At 38.2% G+C, this 21,335-nt stretch overlaps 2 protein-coding genes across 2 annotated transcripts; both read left to right on the plus strand.

Annotated features, from left to right (window-relative positions):
* Positions 1–5,834: 5,834 nt before the first annotated feature.
* Positions 5,835–6,755, plus strand: LOC145131684 (uncharacterized). The gene has a single exon (XM_079066343.1). It carries the CDS (start codon positions 5,835–5,837, stop codon positions 6,753–6,755), a length of 921 nt encoding a protein of 306 aa, XP_078922469.1.
* A 484-nt stretch (positions 6,756–7,239) lies between these two features.
* On the plus strand, positions 7,240–7,977 carry LOC145131685 (uncharacterized). The gene has a single exon (XM_079066344.1). It carries the CDS (start codon positions 7,240–7,242, stop codon positions 7,975–7,977), a length of 738 nt encoding a protein of 245 aa, XP_078922470.1.
* The last annotated feature ends 13,358 nt before the right edge of the window (positions 7,978–21,335 follow it).

A 21,335-nucleotide genomic window follows, 5' to 3' on the forward strand; every position in this document is an offset into this window, starting at 1 on the left:
CACCTCAAATTTCAAACCAAAATTTTCATTTTTAATTCCCCAAAATAAAGTTTCACAAACCAAGTCATCCAAAAACATAAGTGTCTAAAACAAACATCATCATAAAATATCAGAGTATCTCAAACTATCCCAGTAACAAATCTTCCATCGAGTGTGTACAATCAGACTTTTGCCTTCCCGCGGTCCTCAGAAGCACTTGAAACACATAAATCAACAACTGTAAGTACAAAGTTTAGTGAGTGTCCCAAGATACCACATACAACACAACATAAATAAACAGCTATGGGTTATCAGCAACCCTGGGGACTATCAGCAGTCCCAGTGGGCAACAACACGCCCTATGGGTTATCAGCAACCCTGGAGACTATCCACAGTATTAGTCACACATAAATAGCATAATACAAAATAACAGTAGACCTAGTTGGTCATTACAAATACAGTTATTCTACCTCACAGGTAAGAATAAGTAAAGAGGCTCACCTGATACTGATGTTGTGTAAATCTCACACCTGAACTGTCGGAACTAGACTCCACCTAATCAATGAAATAATTAACCCTAATTAATAATTAAGGTTCATAACTCAACTCGCGAGTACAAATCCCACAACTAAGTCCCTTAAGGGCAAAAACACCATTTTTGCCCTTCCCATGGTCCAAAACCTTCAATCTTGACCAGAGGTCAAAATTCAAGGAAAGTCAACTGTCCAACGTGTACGTTGGGCGTACTCTCTCTTACACGGGGCGTACTACTTGATCAGCGACCAATCGAGGATGGGACTGGCTACGCGGTGTGACAACCGTCAATTTTGGTCATACAAAGTCAACAAAAGTCAACCAAGTAAACTCAAACTTGTATTAGAATTTTAGGAGAAATGTGATATTCCCTAATGCTTCTAATGTACTATTGACAAGACATAATACAAGTACCTCTCTGGTTGTAAATTATTGAATAACCCTAATTAGGGTTGGTAAAGTAAACTTCGATAATTCAATTATATATTATTTGGGTATAATTAATATTCATAACACAATGTAGTGGAGTTCATAAACCTTACAATACATGGAAAATTCATAACAAATGTTACATATTCAGATTTTTGATGAAGTCGTCATCAAATGCAACAAATCCTATACCCGACTTAAACACCCAATTTTTAACGGAAAGAATTTAGGAATCAGCCTAACTTTCGTGTAATGTATTATTATTTTGGATGATAATGTTTTTATTAATAATTTGAATTTTTATAATTCAAATTAAATATTTATACATCATTTATACCATATTTCTTTATAAAAAAATACCACTCTTTTTATAAAAATGCCAAGATTTTTATAAAAGAAAATAGAGTTGACTTGGATTTTATAAAACTTCATAAGAGACAAAAGTTGTCTCTTTTTTCCCCATAATTTTTATTACCCAACATACATCCATGCACTCACACCCACTCCACCCCCACCCCCACCACCCTCCCTCCCCCTCCCCACTTAAGTTGCGGCCGAGCCTCCCCCCCTCTCACTTCATATTCTCCAACTTCTTATCTCTTCATTTTCTCTCAAAAAACACTCCATCTCTCTCAAGGTTAATTCTCCATAAATGGTTCTTCATCTTTTGGTAAGCTTTTCTGTACTAATCTAGTGATTCTACACATAAATATACTAGTTTTGTTACAATTACACACATTAATATGTGTTAATATCCATAGGGTAATTCCATATTCAGGTGTTCTTCAAGTGTCTTCAAGTGTTCTTCAAGTTTCTTCAAGTGTTCTAAGCTTGAAAATGTCACACCCCCGAACCGAGACGGCGGAAACGTCCGGGGGCGGGTGACTTCATCTTGTAATATCATAACAATTGATCATAATTGAAACATAGCCATCCAAACGTCATACATTACAGATACCAACATGCATTGTTTACAACTTTGTAGTTGTTCATGAAATTACATCCCAAAAATAACCAATGTATGACATTTCAAAAATTACAACAATTATCCAAAAATCCATAGTTGCAGACCTGCTTTACTAAGTCCCTGAGAATACAAGTTGTTTTAAAAAGCGTCAACATAGAATGTTGGTGAGTTCATAAGCATATTTGTGAGAAAAACTTTGTATTAGTTTGTAAACTTCCAGAAAATCCAATATTTTCTATAAAAATAGTTTGCGAGTCTCGTTTCAAATCATGTATAATTGCATGTGTATTCTTTGTTTACCTTGTTTGAAATTATATAGAGAGTGTTCCCAGAAAATCCTATATTTTCTGTTATACGAAAAGTTGGGGTCTTAAAACCCTAAGACCAGAGTGGTGAAATTAGTAGCAAAATAGACGACACGTAGTTTTGTACTTTATAAAATGAGTGGAGTATATGTCATGCGTAAATTTTAAAAGAATATTGTTATTCCCTATGTGAGTCGTTACAACCATACTAATATGACTAAAGCACCTGTCTTGACGTTCTTCAGGCGTCGGTTTCTAAAGATAATTGACACCCTAGATTGGCCTGTCTAGCTGTAGCGAACAGCTCAAGTGTGGGGGTGTCAACCCCGTATAGATCTATACACAATATCCCGCTCTCCCTCCAAGAGACTCTGGTTATAACTACAGGACTTACGATGTACACTAGGTAGGTATGAGTGAAAGAGTGTCTCACAAGAGCCTTAACGGAATTTACGCGAATATTGAATTCCATTATTTAACGTTATAAATAATGTTACTAGTGTATATTTTCGACTACAAATTATAACACGCAATAATTCCTATCGTAATTTACACAGCTTACTAGAAGTGATTAAAACCTTAACGATAGACAGATTATGACATGCAACTTTCGTGTCATAAAATAAGTTTAGTTCACCAATTTGGTAGATTCATTTATAAAATTCTTTGTATATATATATATTTAAAGTTGGAGCTAATATAATTAGGACATTTTACCATAAGTGACAAATATAGCCAATTTTTACCATAAGTGTCAAAAATAGCCCATTTTACCATAAGTGTCAAAAATAGCCCATTTTTACCATAAGTGTCAAAAATAGCCTATTTTTACCATAAGTGTCAAAAATAGCCCATTTTTACCATAAGTGTAAAAAATAGCCCATTTTTACCATAAGTGTCAAAAATAGCCCATTTTTACCATAAGTGTCAAAAATAGCCCATTTTTACCATAAGTGTAAAAAATAGCCCATTTTTACCATTGTTCAAACTTTCATGTCCAAATATGTTTCCAAATGACTTGAGATTTGTACAAAATCTCGAGTTCATGATATCACAACATTCCAACACACAAAAACATATAAAACATACACATACAAGCAAATATTAAAGATTTAAACAAGATTTTGACTTGTATTCCCCCCCCCAAAAGAAAGAAAACTCGAAAATAAGGGGTATGAAGCTCACCTTGGGGGCTTTTTCGAGTTGTAGAGGAATATGGAGAAGATTTTCGGCCCTAGCTTGCTTCCTTGAGAAGATTTTCGAGTCAAAGGTGTTCTAGAAGCTTATACACGAAAATGGAGTGTAAGAAGGAGGATTTTTAGTGTAAAACTTGGAACAAGACAATGAGGTTTGTCATCAACTTACCAAGTTATGATTCTTGAAGAAAAACTCTTGGAACACACTGGCACACCCACAGTTTTTAGGGAGAATGAGATGAAGAAGTTCTTGAGAGTTGAGAGGAAATTGAGATGAAATGAAGTTGTGAATGGGGTGGGGAGAAGGGTTCGGCCGAATCAAGGGGAAGGAGGTGATAGGGGTTGACTCTAGCTATGGTTGATGTGAGGGTCTTACTTGTTTGTTGGACAACAACTTAGATACATGTAATGTTATATTGAGGTGGCACATGAATTAACCTCCTAGCCTTTTCCCTTTTTTTTTATCAAACCCTAACCGGCCCAAGAGTGGTCTCGGCCCAAGGTTGGCCCAAAAACGTTGTGGGCTTCGAACTTGGCTTGGTCCAAGGAATTTTCGGCCTAATAATGTTCTAGGAAGGGTATTGGCCCAATTAAAGGGTTTTCAATCCAAAATAGGGCCCAAGTGTGAGTTTATGAAATTTGAATAAGAACTTTTGGCCCAATAATGAATTGCAGCCCATAAATGCTAAACACAGGCCCGACCCAACTACATGGGCAAATTGGTCTTAAGCCTAGGGCATCAAAAAAATAGGGGCATATTTTTATCCAACAAGTAATAATATATATATATATATATATATATATATATATATGTAATTTTGGCCAAAAAATTAAGCCCAATAACTTCAATCCAAGAATAACAGGAACAACGATCGCACATTGGGGCATCACCGAATTCTTGAGTGCCAAGTTGAGAACGCAATCGTCAAATGGAAAAGCTAAATTTTTTGAAAATCGAACAGTGGGGAGATCGAGGAGTCTACTGAACGTTCAAATCGACTAAACTATTTGTTGTGTGGTTTGATTTGTCGATTCCCATTCCTTTCAATTTCTTATTCTATCTTCTCTAAAACTGATAGTCTGACACATTCAATCGATCTTTTCAACATCTCATTCTCTAATTTTTGATTTCTAAATACTGAATTCGAAGACCAACTTACCAAAATCGATTTCCTTTTCAACGACAACAAACGAAGGGACCCAAGAAATCAAACACAACCCAGAGACTGGAGACACAACCTGATTGCTGTTGTCGATTTCTATTCTTCATTCTCATCCACTCGATTTTTGGGTGATTTTTCTTCAATTAATTGTGATTTTGCTAAACTAATAAACTTGTTGCCATCAATCATCGTTTCTTTGTTCTTAATATGATTAATTGATTATTGTGATTCGTTGTAGGAGTTGCAGACTTGGATTTTTTCATTGTTTTCAAATAGACAACGAAGCGAACGAACGAAAGACGTGTGGATGTGTGGTTTCTCAGTTTCTGAATTCTCTTCCGCTCTTCAAACTGATTAGGGTAAGTTCTCTACTTTTCTTCAAATGATTTTTTTTTCTATTTGAACACCAAACCTGCTGCATCAATCTATCACCTCTTAATATGGTTTTTACGGTTTGTTTTAGGAGTCAGGAATTTTTATTCTTACATGTTGGATTTCATCAGTTTGACTACGATAAAAAAAGTAATCTTTTGTTTATGATACAAATTCGAGCATCATATTCTGTTGTTTGGTATATGAGATTTATGGTTTACTTCAGGTATAGTTTCTGATTACTATGGTTTGTTTATGATACAAATTTCTAAAGTCCTTTTCTGAAGTTTTGTTCTTGTTTCTGTGATGTGAATCAGGACTTGGGAGGCTGATTTTGTTTATTTTGAAATCTTGAAATTTACTTCTTTGTATTTTAGTCTCTTGAAAGGTATATATTTATTTCATTGTTGTGTTATTAGCCAGTAGTTGTTGAAAATGGATTTGTATTTCGGATTTTATGTTTTATTTTTCAGATTATCGACATCTTCAAAGTGAAAAATAAAAACGAAAACTTTGGTTAGGTTGTATCTTTCTTTGCTTAGCTTTTATAACTAGATTTATTGATTTTTTTTCTTTGCTTAGCTTTTATAACTAGATTTGCTGATTTTTAAATATGTTTCCCCGAAAACAACCATCGGGTGCTCAAAATAGAAAACGAAAAAGAAAAGAACAAGAATAGGCTAATCAATTAAGAGGGTCTTTGAATAAATATTTTGTTAGAAATCAAAATTCTAATGATCCGGTTAATAATTTTAGTGTTCCACCTAATACTTCCAATGATTCGGTTGATATTTCCAATGATTTTGAAAAAAATGATTTTTTTGATAAAGATAAACCGAGTGATTTTAATATTTTTGATCCTAGAGTATGGGATGATTTAGATTAAAAAATGAAAGATTTACTAATAGAAAAAGGGCCAAATAGAGAAGTTGATACCAACACAATTTTTCCAAAAGATTCACTTGGTAGACATTTTTCATTTGATTTTTTTATTCGGAAATTAAGAAATGGTGATTCTTTTGATAGAAAATGGTTAGTGTATTCAAAAGAACTTGATAAAGTTTTTTGTTTTTGCTGTAAGTTGTTTAAAACCGTTCGAACTAAAAGTAGTTTGGCAACCGAAGGAATTAAAGATTGGAAGCATCTTAGTGAAACATTAAAACAACATGAAAATAGTTCCGATCATATGGATAATTTAAGAACTTGGAATGAAACCCGAATTAGGTTAAATAAAAACGAAACAATTGACAAAGAAATTCAAGAAATGATAAAAAAAGATACCGAACATTGGAAAGAAGTTATGGTTAGAATTATTTATGTTGTAAAATGTTTAGCAAAAAATAACTTGGCTTTTCGTGGTACAAATGAAAAAATTTATGAAAACTCAAATGACAATTTTTTAAGTGTAGTTGAATCGATTGCGGAGTGGGATCCGGTAATGAAAGAACATTTTCGAATGATTAAAGACAAAGAAACACATAATCATTATCTTAGTCATAAAATTCAAAATGAATTAATTGAAATGTTAGCATCCGAGGTAAAATGTGCAATTATTAAAAAAATGAAAAAGGCAAAATATTTTTCTGTAATTCTTGATTGCACTCCGGATGCAAGTCACCAAGAACAAATGACTTTGATTATAAGATGTGTAGATTTGGAAAGTGTTCCATTAAAAGTTGAAGAGTTTTTTTTAGAGTTTTTAATTGTAGAAGATACATCCGGTCTAGGTCTTTTTAATGTTTTACAGGATGCCCTAAAATATCTTGATTTGGATATTAATTATGTCCATGGTCAAGGGTATGATAATTAGGCAAATATGAAAGGTAAACACCAAGGTGTTCAAAAACGATTGCTTGATATAAATAATAGAGTTTTTTATATACCTTGTGGATGTCATAGTTTAAATTTGGTTTTGTGTGATATGGCAAATTCTTGCCAAAAGGTAAAAACTTTTTTTGGTACATGTCAAACGATTTATAATGTTTTTTCTAATTCAACAAAAAGATGGAGTGTTTTACTTGAGTTTATTGATGATCTAACACTTAAATCATTATCAGCTACTCGTTGGGAAAGTCATATTAAATGTGTTAAAGCAATAAAAACACAATTTTCTCAAATAAGAAAAGCTTTAAATTTTTTTTTCTAAAATAAGTGATAATGGACAAGTGTGTAGAGATGGTGATTCACTAGTAAATGGTGAATTTTCTAGTTTTGAATTTATTTTAAGTTTAGTTATATGGTATGAAATTTTGTACAAAATTAATTTGGTAAGCAAAAAGTTACAATCTAAAGAAATGCTTCTTGATGTTGCTGTAAAAAATTTAGAGGGGTTAATTAATTATTTTGAAGGATATAGGGAAAGTGGGTTTGATTTTGCTATTAGTAAAGCAAAAGAAATAGCAAATAGTGTTAAAGTTAAACACGAATTTCCTCAAAAACGCAATTATAAAAGAAAAAAACAATTTGATGAAATTCCAAATACCGAAAGAGAACACCAATCTTCTCAAGAAGCATTTAAAAGGGATTATTTTATTATTCTTGTTGATATGGCTCTTGTTCAATTGAAAAGTAGATTTGAACAAATGCAATATTTTGAATCGATATTTGGTTTTTTGTTTGATGGTTCCAAATTAGTTTCTTTAGTTGATGATGAATTAAAGAAATGTTGTTTAAATCTTGAGTCCAATTTGAAAAATGGTGAAGATTATGATATTGATGGAAATGGTTTATTCATTGAGTTACTAATTTTGCAGAAAATGTTGTCGGATGAAGCATACAAAAGTGGAAGTCCTTGGACATCTATTCAAATAGTGGAGTATGCAAGAAGAATGGATATGTTCCCTAATGTGTTGGTTGCATATAAGATATTGTTGACGGTGCCGGTTACGGTTGTTTTCGCGGAAAGAAGTTTTTCAAAATTGAAGCTTTTGAAGTCGTATCTCCGAAGTACCATGACTCAAGAAAGATTGAATGGATTAGCAATTTTAAGTATTGAAAGTGATTTTTTAAAAATATTGATTATTGTAAAATAAGAGATGTTTTCGCTTCAAAAAATGCACGAAGACATCGTTTTAGGTGATTTTTTGTATGTTTTTTTTTGTATTATTTGTTTGATTATAAAAATTACTGCATTTTTCATATTAGAAATTATATATATATATATATATATATATATATATATATATATATATATATATATATATATATATATATATATATGTTTTTGTTATTTTACAGTACACATATAAGGGCATAATTTTCTTATCTTGTCCCGGGTAGTAAAAAACAATGGACCGACCCTGGCTAAACATGAGGTTTTCGGCCCAAAAAGGGGCCCAATAGTGATTTTTGACCTTACAAAGCCCATTAGAGGGTTTTCGGCCCATTAGGGTCTAAGAATAAATCTTCACGGACCAATAAGGGTCTTACGGCCCAAAACAATGTTAAATAAAAGTTTTCGGCCCAAAAGGACCAAGTTGAGAGGTTATCGGCCCATTAGGGCCCAATAGGAGAGTCTTGGCCCAAAATAGGGGCTTGGGCCGAGAAAGCTTGGGCTAAGGCCCAAAATGATAAATTTTGGCTTATTGGGTCGAGTTTTGGGTTTACACAAAGTGATTTCTCCTTGAATCACAATTTTTGGATGAACAACTTAAATAACATTTAAGTTTGATTTATACTAACGTAGGGTTACAAGGTCACACAAAGAAATTATCTTGTACAAGATAGAAATCTTAACCCTAATTTGATGGTTGTGACATCATCCCCCCGTTAGAGGAAATCTCGTCCCGAAATTCTTTCGAAAGTAATCCTTAAGAATTAGAGAAGAGATGGGGGTATTTTTGCCTCATTTGATCCTCGCGTTCCCATGTGAATTCAGGTCCGCATTTGGCACTCCATCGAACCTTCACAATCGGAATGCGACTTTGTTTCGTACGTTTCACTTCTCTATCCATGATTTCGACCGGTTCTTCAACGAACATGAGGTTTTCATTCACCTCGATCTCGTCGAGTGGAACAACGAGGGTTTCGTCTAATAGGCATTTCTTCAGGTTTGATACATGAAAGACGGGGTGTACGTTGCTAAGCTCCGGCTGTAGCTGCAGCTTGTAAGCCACCGGACCGATCCTGGCAAGGATCTCGAATGGTCCGATGTATCGTGGATTTAACTTTCCTCTCCTTCCAAATCGTATCATCCCTTTCTAGGGAGAGACTTTTAGCAGCACACGATCTCCTACTTGAAATTCCAGAGGCTTTCGCCTTTGGTCTGCGTAGCTCTTCTATCGGTCTCGAAATGCCTGGAGATGTGCTTTGATCTGGACAATTTTCTCAGTTGTTTCCCGGATGATCTCGGGTCCTGTGAGTGTGTTATTTGGTACCTGTCCCTTTGCCAATTGGGTGTCTCCTACCTCAGCCCAACAGAGAGGTGATCGACATTTTCGTCAATAAAGGGCCTCAAATGGAGCAACTTTGATACTTGTGTGATAGTTGTTGTATGAGAATTCCACCAGTGGCAAGTGGGCATCCTATGCCTTGCAGAAATCTATCACACAGGCCCTTAACATGTCCTCCAATGTTTGGATAGTCCTCTCACTCTGTCCATCGGTCTGGGGATGGTAGGCAGTGCTCATATTGAGCTGAGTTCCCAATGCTTTCTGGAGTGACTGCCAAAACCGAGAGGTAAACCTACTATCTCTGTCCGAGATAATAGATATTGGCACGCCATGTAATCTTACAATCTCCTTTATGTAGATCCACATTAGTCTCTCCATTTTATACGTTTCTTTTATTGGTAGGAAATGGGCGAATTTAGTTAACCGATCGACAATCACCCAAATGGCATCCAGTCCGTCTACTGTCTTGGGTAATTTGGTTATAAAATCCATGGTTATTCGTTCCCATTTCCACTCGGGTATCACTGGCTGTTGTAATAATCCCGAGGGCTTCTGATATTCCAGCTTAACCTTTGCGCAGGTCAGGCACTTGCTCACATAGGTAGCAATCTCAGCTTTCATATTCGGCCACCAATAATGTTGTTTGATATCCAGGTATATTTTTTCGGAACCCGAATGGACGGAGTATCATGTCTTGTGTGCTTCATTCATGACTACGTCTCCTAACCCTCCGAATCTTGGGATCCACATCCGGTCCATGAGACAGTATGCTCTGTCCTATTTGATTGTGAGATTCTTGTCCATTCCCCGCAAGGATTCGTTTGAGACGTTCTCCGATTTCAAGGCTTCCAGTTGAGCCTCCTTGATTTGTGAAGACAAGTAGGAATGGATGGTCATCGTTAGTGTTTTTACCCGGTGCCCCGTATATTCTTTTCGGATTAGGGCATCGGCCACCACGTTAGCCTTGGCCGGATGGTACATGATCTCGCACTCATAGTCGTTCAGCAGCTCGACCCATCGTCTCTGTCTCATGTTTAGTTCTTTTTGGTTCAGGATATACTGGGGGCTTTTGTGGTTTGTGAAAACGGTGCACTTCGTTCCTTAGAGGTAGTGCCTCCAAATTTTTAGAGCGAAGACCACAACTCCCAGCTCGAGATCATGAGTGGTATAGTTTACTTCATGGGTCTTTAGTTGCCTGGATGCGTAAGCTATCACTTTCCCGCGCTGCATAAGTACGCAATTTGAAGCGTCATAATACACCACGAAATCTTCCATTCCTTTTGTCAAAGACAACACCGGAGCACTACAGAGGGCTTGTTTCAGGTTTTGACAAGCAGCTTCTTGTTTTGCATCCCAGTTGAAGGGTACGCCTTTCTGGGTTAGAGTGGTGAGGGGCTTGGCGATCTTGGAGAAATTCTGAATGAACCTCCTGTAATAACCAGCAAGGCCCGAGAATTGTCTAATCTCTGTTGGTGTTATCGGGGTTGCCCAGCCCTCAATAGCTTTGATCTTGGAAAGGTCTACATGCATCCCTTATTCACTGACTACGTGTCCCAAGAAATCCACCCTGCGAATCCAGAACTCGCATTTGGAGAATTTTGCGTATAGCTTCTCCGCCCTTAGATTTTCCAAGACCTGTCGTAGATGTTGGTCATGTTCTTCTTTACTACGAGAATAAACGAGTATATCGTCGATGAAGACAATTACAAAGTTGTCGAGGAACGGTCGGTAGACTCGGTTCATTAGGTCCATAAATGTTGTGGGTGCATTCGTCAGACCAAAGGGCATTACTACGAACTCGAAATGGCCGTAGCGAGTTCGGAAAGTTGTCTTGGGTACATCTTCTTCTCGGACCCGCAGTTGGTAGTATCCGGACCTCATATCTATATTGGAAAAGTAACTGGCTCCTTGAAGCTGGTCAAATAGATCATCAATCTGAGGGAGAGGGTATCGGTTCTTGATGGTGAGCTTGTTTAACTCCCTATAATCGATGCACATTCGGAAGGATCCATCCTTCTTTTTGACAAACAAAATCGGAGCTCCCCAGGGTGAGAAGCTCGGTCTTATGAATCCCTTGGATATCAGTTCGCTCAATTGGCTAGATAGCTCTTGAATTTCTGCAGGGGCAAATCTATACGACGAATTGGCAATCGGTGTGGCTCCCGGTACTAGGTCAATTCGAAATTTGACCTGTCGATCAGGGGGTATTCCCGGGATGTCTTCCGGAAATACGTCCAGAAAGTCGCGCACCTCCGGAATATCCTTGATGTTCTTTTCCTCTTTCTATTTGTCCACTACTTGGGCTAGAAAGGCACGATTATTTTTATGCAAGCATTTTTGTGCCTTGATGCACGAGATAAGACGGAGGTTTGCATCGGGTTTATCGTCGTAGATAATTAGTGTTTTGTCACAACTAGCATTTTAGCTAGGAAATTTTGTCCTCATGTAAACACCAACTATTGTAAGACTTGTAATTTAAGTGGACATCATACTCTATGCTCAATCAAAAATTTTCATTTGAATCAAAACTCCTGAGTGAAGTTCAAAACCTAATACAATACATCTCATATACTTAACTATGGGTCTGAAACTCTAAAAATCCCAGTTCAAGTTTATTATGAACTAGAATCCTCTTATTGGGCCTAATGGGCCAGTAAACCTTCTATTTTATGATTTTAGACCAATAAAACCCAATTGGGCTCTAGTTGGGCTCACATTCGTCAAACCATAGCAATTGGGCCATGTTGGGCCTAAAAATAACTCACTTATTCTAATGAACCATGATGGGTCGTGAACCCATCTTCTCATGATAATTGGGCCGTAAACCCCACCCTTTCACCACCTTTGGGCATTGAACCCTCAAGAAGGACCCAATGTGCCGAGAACCTTTATTATGGGCCTCATAATCTCGAACCAAATCAAGAAAAAGGCCCAAACTCTTTCATTCCTTTTTCCTTCTTGGTTTTGTGATAAAAAAAAAGAAGAAGAAAAGAAGAGATAATAAGAGGATTGAAATCTTGACATCTTAATGTTGCATGGTGGTAATCCATGCACATTAACCACCATACAACAAGGTAAATCCCATACTTCTATGTAAGGTTTTTCTCTCTCCCTCTCTTCTCTTCAAATTCTCGGCCACAAGGACCTCCCCACCATCACTCTTCATTTTAAACTCAAGATTCTCTCATACTTTCCTCTCTAGCACAAGAGCTCCTCCCCTCAATCCTCCTAATTTTCGTGAGCTTTAAGGGTACATCAAGAGCTCTCCATCAAAACTCATACAACCTTGAACTTCATAGAGCTCGACGGACCTTGGATACTCTTTGAGTGCTATTTGGGCCTGTAAATACCTTACATGTGAAATGGGCCTTAGTTGTCCTTTTACATATATTTTGGGCCCAGGTTATATAATCTCATTCCTTGAGCCTAGAAATGGTTTACATGTTTAGTGGGCCTTAGTCGTTCACTTACATGTTCATTTGGGCCTGGAATGTGTTTTATATGTTTCTCTTCGCGTAAATTCGATTAAGGATCTAGTGGGACGTGTCGGTTGATACCTATTGAGTGTACGATCGTAGCCTGTAGTTATAACCAGAGTCTCTTGGAGGGAGAGCGGGGGTTTGTGTATAGATCTATACGGGGATGACACCCCACACCTGAGATGTTCGCTATAGCTAGACTAAACTAGTCTAGGGTGACAAAAACCTTATTCTACTCCGTCGGCATCCATAAAATGCCAAGACAGACGAAATTGTCATTATTTAGTATGGTTATAACGACTCACTTAGAGGAATTAACATTATGAAATTTTTGGGAGACCATTCTCTTTTCTCTTTGGATTACTCGGGAACATACTCGCGCCGGTACTCAACCTCGGGGGTTGATATACCAGCATTCTCTTTTACAGACAACATCGGGTTGTCTGGGGGCATTCTCTTACATTCTCTTTACATTCTCATTACATTCTCTTCATTCTCTTTTGGCATTCTAGTAAACAATAACACACATGCATTAATACAAGATCGGACACAAACATACTAAACTGTTTTAAGATAATATAGGATTTTCTTGTGATTACAAAGTTATACAAATCATTTTCTCAAACATGCTTATGAACTCACCAACATTTTTATGTTGACCTTTTTAAATTAACGTGTATTCTCAGGAAACCATTGAGCAGGTTGGGCTGAAAGAATCCATGGATATTTTGTTTCATCATATTTTAACTATTTTGGGCATGTAATATTGAAACACAATACTTGATGTAAACAATGAATGTTGTTATATTACATGTGTGATGATGATAATGTTATGTTTCAATTATATACTTTGTGATGATACTACAAGGTCGAAAGTCACACCAAGCCCCGGGACGTTTCCGACGTCTGGTTCGGGGGTGTGACAGATTGGTATCAGAGCATTGTTTATAGTGAACTAGCATATCTAATCATACAAGATATGCAACTATAAATACAATGGGACTAAAACACTCTAAATAAAATACATACCTAGGTGTGCGTTAATACTATAACCCTAATAGTCTCTGGAGGAAATTGAACACCGTGGTCAAACCCGGACAGTTATGTAGTCGTATTGGGGGTAAATATAACCTGATCAACTATATTTATTCAAAATACGACCAACATGTGGCTGAGGGTGATCATGTTGGGAAATAAATCTAGAAACTTACCTCATGTCCAAAAAGCTCTAAGGAACTCAAACCTAAACAATTAAAATACTATAGGAGTATTTGAAATGTTATCTACATACACTCTCCTCACACACTTCCCACCCCTCCGTTTCTCGCGCAATCATCATGGAAGAATTCCAACAATGTGTCCTTTACTATCAGACCCTGGTAGCCAATAGGCTAATCGAGGGAGAACCTGGTTTGGTTCAAGGGGCATATCCAAGTTTAGGACCTGAGGAGTATGTGGACACAGACTACGAATACGAGAAATCTGATGAGGAGATGGAAGAAGAAGGGAACATTGAGGAAGTCCCTAGAGAGCCTCACTCTTCAGAGATGATACAGGACCATCCCGCAACACCAGTGGATTTCACCGACCGACTACGTCTCTTGGAGGAAGAGGTAGCCACTCTTTGTGGAGCAGTGCGAGCAGAGCAAAGGAATAAAGAGATCACTCGAGAGATGAGTGAATTGGCTGACCCTGTGACACAATATTTTAGCATCTGAGCACCACCACCAAATGCATCCACCCACGATTAGGATCAGCTCCACCCCCACTACTATTCGTTATGATTCTCTTTCGTGTACTAAGATGATATTTACTAATGAAACAATTGTGTGTTTTCCTTATTTCATGTTATTGCATGAATTCACTTATATGCACAACCGAACCCCCCCGAAACCGCTGGATACTCAAGGATCTCGGAACCAAAATAATCCATGTACTCTATGGGTGGCTTTAATATTCGTGTAGAATCTACTATTACTTACCACCATAAATACATCACAGGGATGTAGGTTGAAGCATTTAGAACCATAGAACAAGACGCGAAATTTATAGATTACAACCAGAAATGGCCATCGTTACTTACGATATTGCTTATCATCATGCAACAGAAAATGTCATCCCACGGAAATAACAAGGACACCCAGGAGACACCAATCCTACAGATGGACTCTGCTACATTCCAAGTTGCTATAACAGCTGCCGTAACCGCTGCTATGGCACAACTCAACGCAAACAGCACCATCAGAGGTGGAAATAGTGTCGACAACTCCATCCGAAGTAACAACCCCAGAAACCAACGAGTGACAGCTTATCAAGGCACTCCAAACCCCAAACTTAAGAGCAGGAAGCGAGAGTCTGGGAGTAAGAGAAAGGGACAGTCAAATCAAGGATCCTCAAAGAAACAACATGTTGTTGCTGTCCATGTGGCCATGACACCTACTACATCAACTCTAGCAAGACCATATGCTGGAAGCCTTCCAAAATGCAAAAAGTGCAATTTCCATCATAAGGGAGCCTGCCGGGAGCTGTATTGCAATAGATGCAACAAGACAGGACACACCGCCCGATACTGCAGATCTCGACCACGATAGAACCAACATCCAAACAACAACAACAACAACAACAACAACCAAAACAACAATAACGTTGCGGTTAGTCACACTTGTTACAGATGTAGAGGAACCGATCACTTCAGACGCAATTGCCCCAAAACCAACAACCAGGGAGTAGGAGGATCAGGAAGAATCTTGACTTTGGGTCAAGGTGAGGCAATTCAAGACCCGACTATTGTTACGGGTACGTTCCCACTTAACAACACTTTCGCTTGCATCTTATTCGATAGTGGAGTTGAGCGGATCTTCATTAGTAACAAATTCAAACACTTACTAAATCAACAACCCCAGAAGCTAAAAGAAGCCTTCATGGTGGAGATGGCTAATGGGAAAACCGAAACAACTAAAGATGTTTACGTAGGGTGCACATTAACACTAAACAATCATTCATTTCAAACAGATTTGATGCCAATAAATATTAGGAGTTTTGATGTGATAATCGGCATGGATTGTTTAAGCCCCCACCGTGCTGATATTATGTGTCACGAGAAGGCCGTTCGCCTTCACCTCCACAACCACAAAACCCTAATAATCTATGGTGATAAACCTGGCACCAATCTTCATCTTATCTTGTGCATCAAGGCGTATAAATGCTTGCACAAGAAAAACTACGCATTCATTGCTCATGTTGTGGATAAAGCCAAAGAAGAAGTAGACATTAAAGACATCCCAGTGGCATTCGAATTCCCGGATGTAATTCCAGAAGACCTTCCGGGAATACCCCCAGAAAGACAGGTTGAATTTCGAGTCGACCTCATACCAGGAGCCACATCAATTGCCAAATCACCCTACATGTTAGCTCCCACCGAAATGCAGGAGTTATCCAGTCAACTAAGCGAATTGTTGAGCAAAGGATTCATCAGACCAAGCTTCTCACCTTGGGGAGCTCCGGTCTTTTTTGTCAAGAAAAAAGACGGATCCTTCAGGATGTGCATCGATTATAGGGAATTAAATAAGCTCACTGTCAAAAACCGATACCCATTCCCTCAGATTGACGATCTATTCGACCAGCTTCAAGGAGCTAGTTACTTCTCCAAAATAGATCTAAGATCCAGTTATCATCAACTTCGAGTCCGAGAAGAGGATATTCCGAAAACTGCTTTCCGAACTCGATACAGTCATTACGAATTTTTTGTGATGCCCTTCGGTCTAACAAATGCCCCCGCTGCATTTATGGACCTCATGAATCGAGTATGCCGCCCATTCATCGATAATTTTGTAATCGTCTTCATCGATGAAATTCTCATATACTCCCGAAGCAAGGAGGATCACGGTCAACATCTCCGTCAAATCTTGGAAACCCTACGAGCTGGAAGGTTATATGCGAAGCTCTCCAAATACGAGTTCTAGATTCGCAGTGTAAACTTTTTGCGTCATGTAGTCATTGAGAAATGGATTCATGTGGATCCTTCTAAGATCAAGGCCATTGAAGGCTGGGCAATTCCGAAGACACCAACAGTAATTCGACGATTCTTGGGTCTTGCAGGCTACTACCGAAGGTTTATCCAGAATTTTTCCAAGATAGCCAAACCCATCACCACCTTGACACAAAAAGGCGTATCCTTCAACTGGACGGAAAAGCAAGAAGCTGCCTTCCAAATCTTGAAGCGAGCCCTCTGTAGTGCACCAGTGCTATCCTTACCAGAGGGAACCGAAGACTTCGTAGTCTACTGCGATGCTTCGAACCAAGGATTAGGTTGTGTCCTCATGCAATGTGGAAAGGTGATAGCTTACGCATCCAAACAATTGAAGACACATGAAGTAAATTACACCACCCATGACCTCAAGCTGGGAGCTGTGGTCTTCGCCCTAAAGATTTGGAGGCACTACCTCTACGGTACGAAGTGCACCATCTACACGGATCACAAAAGCCTCCAACACATTCTAAACCAAAAGGAGTTGAACATGAGGCGGCGAAGGTGGTTTGAGTTGCTGAATGATTACGAATGTGAGATCAAGTACACCCAGGCAAGGCTAACGTGGAAGCCGATGCCCTGAGCAGGGAAAGAATACTCAGGTCGTCGGGTGAAGACATTATCGATAACCATTCACTCCCACCTAACCTCACAGATCAAGGAAGCCCAATCAGATGCATTGAAGCTGGAGAACGCCACAAATGAAACACTACGTGGAGTGGATAAAAACTTTGAAGCCAAGGAGGACGAAACTTACTACTTCATGAATAGAATCTGGGTCCCTAAAATTGGAGGGGGGGATTCAGAGAGATAGTCATGAACGAAGCTCATAGAACGCGATATTCCGTCCATCCAGGTTCGGATAAGATGTACATGGACATTAAGCAACATTATTGGAGGCCGAATATGAAGGCAGAGGTCGCCACTTACATGGGCAAGTGTCTCACTTGCGCCAAAGTGAAAGTGGAGTATCAAAAGCCCTCGGGATTATTACAACAGCCCGTAATACCTGAGTGGAAATGGGAAAGGATTACTATGGACTTCGTAACCAAATTACCTAAGACAGCAGACGGATTGGATGCTATCTGAGTAGTTATCGATAGATTGACCAAATCTGCCCATTCCCTGCCAATAAAAAAAAGAAATCGTACAAGATGGAAAGATTAACACAAATCTATTTAAAAGAGATCGTGAGACTTCATAGAGTGCCAGTATCTATTATCTCGGATCGTGACAGTAGATTTACTTCACGATTTTGGCAGTCACTCCAGAAGGCAATGGGAACACAACTAGACATGAGCACTGCCTACCACCCTCAAACCGATGGCCAGAGCGAACGAACCATCCAAACACTCGAAGACATGCTCTGAGCCTGTGTGATCGACTTCGGCAAGTCATGGGACACCCACTTGCCCTTGATTGAATTCTCGTACAACAACAACTATCACACGAGTATAAGGGTTGCTCCTTTTGAGGCCTTATATGGTCGCAAATGCAGATCGCCTCTCTGCAGGGCTGAGGTGGGTGACACCCAGCTGGCAAAAGGGCAATCACCGAGTAACAATCTTACAGGACTAGAAATCATTCGAGAAACTACAGAGAAGATAATCCAAATCAAAGCCCGACTCCAAGCATCGCGTGACCGACAAAAGAGTTACGCTGACAAACGACGAAAACCTCTGGAATTACAAGTCGGAGATCGGGTACTATTAAAGGTCTCTCCCTGGAAAGGGATGATCCATTTGGGGAAATGAGGAAAACTAAATCCGCGATATATCGGGTCGTTTGAGATTCTTGCCCGAATTGGTCCGGTGGCTTATAAGCTGCAGCCACCTGCGGAGCTCAGCAACGTACACCCCGTGTTCCACGTTGCGAACATGAAAAAAGTGCTTATCAGATGAAACCCTTGTCATTCCACTAGAAGCGATCGAAATAAATGAGAATCTCCTGTTCGTCGAAGAACTGGTCGAGATAAAGGATAGAGAAGTGAAGCGTACGAAACAGAGTCGCATTTCGATTATGAAGGTTCGATGGAACGCTAAGCGTGGACCGGAATTCACTTGGGAACGCGAAGACCAGATGAAGCAGAAGTACCCTCACTTATTCTCTCGTTCATGATCCTACCTTTCAAAAGAATTTCGGGACGAAATTCCCTCTAACGGGGGGATGATGTCACAACTAGCATTTTAGCTAGGAAATTTTGTCCTCATGTAAACACCAACTATTGTAAGACTTGTAATTTAAGTGGATATCATACTCTATGCTCAATCAAAATTATTCATTTGAATCAAAACTCCTGAGTGAAGTTCAAAACCTAATACAATACATCTCATATACTTAACTATGGGTCTGAAACCCTAAAAATCCCAGTTCAAGTTTATTATGAACTAGAATCCTCTTATTGGGCCTAATGGGCCAATAAACATTCTATTTGATGATTTTGGACCAATGAAACCTAATTGGGCTCTAGTTGGGCCCACATTCATCAAACCATAGCAATTAGGCCATGTTGGGCCTAAAAATAACTCACCTATTCTAATGAACCATGATGGGCCGTGAACCCATCTTCTCATGATAATTGGGTCGTAAACCCCACCCTTTCACCACCTTTGGGTCGTGAACCCTAAACAAGGGCCCAATGGGCCGAAAGCCTTTATTACGGGCCTCATAATCTCGATCCAAATCAAGAAAAAGGCCCAAACTCTTTCATTCCCTTTTCCTTCTCGGTTTTGTGATAAAAAAGAAAAAGAAAAAGAAAAGAAGAGATAATAAGAGGATTGAAATCTTGACACCTCAATGTTGCATGGTGGTAATACATGCACATTAACCACCATACAACAAGGTAAATCCCATACTTCTATGCAAGGTTTTTGTCACACCCCAAAACCAGAACGGCGGAAACGTTCGGGGGTGGAGGGCGTCATGTTCAGTATCACAACAATGCAAAGTAGTAAACAAGCAACAACATCATCCATTGCATTAATAATATAATTTCATACAAGTGTGTTCTATCAAGTTATATAGACACCAAAAATATACATCAAAATAAAAGATGAGTCTTGAACGAGCTCCATCTTCTCAAAACCTGGCACCGGTAGCTGTCTACTGGTGACCTGAGAATACAAGTTATTTTGAAAGAGTTTATCAGCTTTAAAGCTGGTGAGATCATAAGTATAGTAGTGTCTATATTTGTAAGAAAGTGTTTGTAAGTCTGTAATTGTATAAGTTTGTAAAAGTTTGTAATTGTTTGAACTCCCCTAGAAAACCCTATGTTTCCTACTAAAAGTAGCCTTCTACCAAGGCATCTAGTATCTGTGTGTGTCTCCTGTAAGAGTGTGTATTTTACCAAATCTGACTATCATTAACCAAAAATATAGTTTTTACATTATTGTTTATTGTGTGAATATCACAAAGTGAATGTAATGGGAAAATAAAATAGTACTGTAGTGTTGTATTAAGTAACTACTGTTGTACTAACTACCTTAAACCAATTATTATTTAAAGTACCATGTGATCGGCTTGTATCCTGCTACCGACTCTATAGAAAAACGACGATGTAAGACGTCGTAAGAAATGACGTTTGGCACCCGTAGACTTGCAAGCCCCACTGTAGCGAGCAGCAAGGTGTAGTATAGTCAATCCAGTATAGATCTATACACAAACTCATACGCTCCCCACTTAAGGAGATTTTGGATACAAAACGGTCATGACAGGTAGTGTCATGCCCCGTTACGTGGCTCACATAACTGTAGTAATGTTCTAGTATATGTATGTGCTAGCTGTATTGTGTGTTCTCTCCCTGTCTAGAATGTATTGTTTGTTTCTCATCATAGTATTCTATTGTTTGTTTCTTATCATAGTATTCTATTGTTTGTTTCTCATCATAGTATTCTATTGTTTGTTTCTCATCATAGTATCTTATTGTTTGTTTGTTATTGACTCATGTATGAACTGACTCATTGTATGTTTCACTGTTCTAGTAATAGTATTAGTATCTCCCTAAACTATACCTATTATAGTTTACTAGTAATGTTGTTTGAATGTATGCACATGTTTGTATACCTTTGCTACCCAAAGGTATTGAACTGAATGAAGTAACATTTTATATCTATACATATATACATGATATATAACTAGGATTAAAACGACCTTCGGACAAATAACCTGAATACCCTAAGTCCACAACCAAACAAGGAACAGGAAGTAAGGTGAGTTATCACTCCTAAGTCCTTTCAATCCTACTTATATAACTATATCTACATAGATACACAGAATATAAGTTAAAAGAGTTCAATAAAAGTATTTGATATGAAAAAGAGTTTGTAAAATAGTTTGAAGTAAAACAGTTTGGTAACACAGTTTGAAGAGTAAGAAATCCACTTGTTTGGTAGTTATTAATCACATGTGATTTGTATAATAACTAAAATTGTTCAACTTGTATTCCCCCCCATAAAAGCATTTAAAAACATTTAAAAGGTTAATTAAGGGGTATG

Source organism: Lactuca virosa, chromosome 8 (assembly GCF_052849685.1).
Source record: "Lactuca virosa cultivar CGN04683 chromosome 8, Lactuca_virosa_CGN04683_v6, whole genome shotgun sequence".
NCBI classification, from domain to species: domain Eukaryota; kingdom Viridiplantae; phylum Streptophyta; class Magnoliopsida; order Asterales; family Asteraceae; genus Lactuca; species Lactuca virosa.

Excerpts from the sequence above, each read along its gene's own strand:
- LOC145131684 (XM_079066343.1), top strand. The coding sequence starts at position 5,835 with ATGAAAGATTTACTAATAGAAAAAGGGCCAAATAGAGAAGTTGATACC.
- LOC145131685 (XM_079066344.1), top strand. The coding sequence starts at position 7,240 with ATGCTTCTTGATGTTGCTGTAAAAAATTTAGAGGGGTTAATTAATTAT.